We start from the raw sequence: 3,351 nt of genomic DNA, 5'->3' as shown, positions 1-3,351 counted from the left end.
CTTCACTGGAGATTCAAACCCAGGAGCCGGGGTTAAACACACAGTTAACGCACCCTCCCCCCCTCCACACACACACACACCTTTTCTCATGGTTACATCGAAATCTCTCAGACACTTCTTTAGTGAGTGCTTGTCTTGAGGCTAAAGTATTGCCAAGATGTCAAGATAACATGGAACGGAACTGTTGAAACAAAGTAAAGAATAAAAAGAACGTTGTATGTATTTGCTCCTTTCAAATTGGTTGAATATAATTTTAGCTAGACAACTAAAGATATAGTTTTAGGCCAGGGGTTCTCAACCTGTGGTTCGCGACCCTTTGGGGTCGATTGACGATTTACCAGGGGTCGCCTAAGACCATCAAAATGCGGACTGTTATTGTCTACTCTATTATTGCTGTATGTGTGAGAGTTCGTGGGGGTCGCGGCAGAGTGAGGGATTGTAAAAAGAGGTCACCGAGCTTAAAAGGTTGAGAACCGATGTGTTAGGCGCTTTCGCGGTGTCTAATGAAAATAAAACAAATAGAGGTAACACTCAACGTAATACGTAATCCAAAAATAACGACAAAAGTCCGAACAATCCATATATAGGCAGTCGACGCTGATACTGAATGACGAACAAGTTTAATAGCAATGAAAAGAACCTTTGAATGTCAGCTAACTCTATACGTTCATAAAATGCTACTTATCTCTACTTCGTCCTGAAAAGTAGTATGTTTATGTCGGCTGATCTTTCGTTTTTACTAGTCACGTCATAGTAAAAAAAAAAACTTTCCCCTTTTTCTGAAACAAATAATTAATTTCTAATCGTGCCTTAACAATAGAAAACTGTGCTACATCTATATCTATTTCTATGGATACATCATTGATAACAAAATGTCTAGAATATTGTTATTATTCAAAGCTTTATATTTAAACTGTAAGACTCTTATTATGAATCTAGATCTAGCTTGTTAAAATTTATGCAATTAGCTCTATAAAATCATTATATAATTAATTTTTTATTAGACTTTAAATGTTTGTCTCCATACTCTACATACTGTACTTCAAAAACTAAAACATATATAACAACTAGAAAGCATCGTCACACAAATTCATATACTTCAGTTTTCAGCACATTAATATGCTGTTTACACGTATAAAATTGTAATTTATTTATTTATTTATTGTTGAAGATACACAATTTCAACTAGACAAAAATGATTTTGCAAATCTTTGTGGCCGTCAGCCTAATGCAGTATGTCAGACCTCAATGCACCTATTCCAACTGGGGGACCAGCTTTGATAAGAAAGGACAATCCAAATGTAATGAGATTAACGCTTACATCAATGGACTGGACAGAAATGTTGTTTCCAACTGGGGGGACGATCCCCTGACTTTCTTAGAAGGTGCTGTATGTTGTCAACCCCCCTCTCCTTCGAATAACGTGGAACAGCAGGTAGTCTACGATGACTGGACTCCTGCACTAGACAAAGATTACTCGTGGGCTTTTTGTCGTGTGGGCTACTTCCTTCAAGGCTTGTACAGGTCAGATACTGGATGGCCACATTTCAAAGGCTATCTTTTCAACCTCGAGCACGCAAGATGCACCAAACCTGCCAACCTTCCATTGAATTATGGAACATGTCAAGATGTTGATATAAGTAGCTGTATGAGTCGACAGGGTAAATGTTCATGTCCAGGTGGATATTTTATGACCGGACTGTACCGAGCTGATGGAGATGACCTTTACTTTTTGAAAAAAATTCGATGCTGTACATTACCAGCAAAAGAGTTAGTCATGGACGAGAAGAGTAAAATACAGACACGCATCATGGACACGACATTGTGGAATATGGCTACCTTAGCACATTACTTGGGTTATGGCTGGTGCTATGGCTGCCACGGGATGGCTGTTGGTGAAGATTTTAACCGAAATGGGGACACATGGGCAGCTGATACACGCTCATTCTGGGGCACATCATGTGATGGTGATAAAAGTGGCGAAAGACTCAACTTGGTTTTCGGAGATTGGGGATTTGCTGTCAAGGAAATTATTTATGGAAAAAGTGTCATAGAAGATCTTCAAGCAGAAAGTGTAGACTCTGGAGTAGTTTACAATAGAGCATCGTCCCCTGTGACTGAATCTATTGAAAGAACTAAGACAATCCAAGAAACTATCACTCATTCTACCACTAGTACTTTTACTAACAGTCATGAACTTGGAATAGAACTTAACTTTGAGTATGCGTCAGTAAGCGGAAAGGCTTCTTATACAACTAAATTCGAATATTCAACATCAAGTACGAATACTAAAACTCTCGACAAAACGGAAGGCTTTACTAAACAATCTTCCATCACGCTTGGACCAATGGAAGGTGCTAAATACGAGGTAATCATGAGCAAAAGTAGAACAACTGTACCGTACACTGCCATCATTACGACCAAGTTTTCTACAGAAATGAAAGGATTCTTGCGCTGGGAAGACGGCAATGGTAACTTCCATCAACAACATAGAACTAACAGCGGCAGACCCTCCTACAATTATCGCTTTGGAAACGCCAACAATCCATTTTACAAAGATCTTAAGAAACAAAGTGATAACAACGAAGGAGTCTGGATGTGGGGAATGTTATTTCAGAAGTTTCCAGATGCACGTCGAGTCATCAACAGACTTACTGATGAAACTCAATATCAATTTACTTTAACTGGAAAACTGGAAAAAGTTGAAGGCACAAGTATTAATGTGAAGTGGCAAAAAGTTAAACTAAATCGACGTGATGTCTCTAATGATAAGGTTTCTGCAAGAAACATTACAACTTACATTGCTAAATCGGGTCCTGCTGATAAACCAGCCGTGGTTGAGTACCCCAAGGTTAATTTAAATAACCAGGAATCATTTAAACCTGTTCAGATTCCTGTCACAGAAGTGAAAGTTTAGAGCAAAAATTTTGGGCCTTTTACGACCAGAATTAAGTCGCACTACCTCATAAAATTAATATTGCTATTAATTAATTGCATAGCTAGACTTCTGACACAAGTGAAACATTTCTTTAAAAGATTAGTTTTAACTTTTTTATTTATTTCTGTAAGAATAGAGAAATAGATCGATAAGTTACAATATATTTATGTTACTTTTAATTTTGTCTGCAAATATTTCATTTTTCTAAATATAATGTGTTAGCAGTGATTGTACAGCTGATTGAACTTTATTTGAAAATAAATTTACAATTTTGACAAAAATAGATAACTTCAATTAAACATTTACATTTGTAATTGCAGTTTAAATCATTTTTGTTCATCTAATATATATATATATATATATATATATATATATATATATATATATATATATATATATATATATATATATAT

At 36.3% G+C, this 3,351-nt stretch overlaps 1 protein-coding gene across 1 annotated transcript; it reads left to right on the top strand.

The window, feature by feature from the left end:
- Nucleotides 1–1,175: 1,175 nt before the first annotated feature.
- LOC106071073 (uncharacterized) lies at nt 1,176–3,088 on the top strand. Its single transcript, XM_013231114.2, has one exon. It carries the CDS (start codon nt 1,196–1,198, stop codon nt 2,915–2,917), a length of 1,722 nt encoding a protein of 573 aa, XP_013086568.2. The 5' UTR covers nt 1,176–1,195; the 3' UTR covers nt 2,918–3,088.
- Nucleotides 3,089–3,351: the final 263 nt, after the last annotated feature.

Source organism: Biomphalaria glabrata, chromosome 6 (genome assembly GCF_947242115.1).
Source record: "Biomphalaria glabrata chromosome 6, xgBioGlab47.1, whole genome shotgun sequence".
In the NCBI taxonomy this organism is placed as follows: Eukaryota; Metazoa; Mollusca; class Gastropoda; family Planorbidae; genus Biomphalaria; species Biomphalaria glabrata.
The sequence above is the reverse complement of the archived record's forward strand: the minus strand, read 5'-3'. Positions and strand labels throughout refer to the sequence as shown.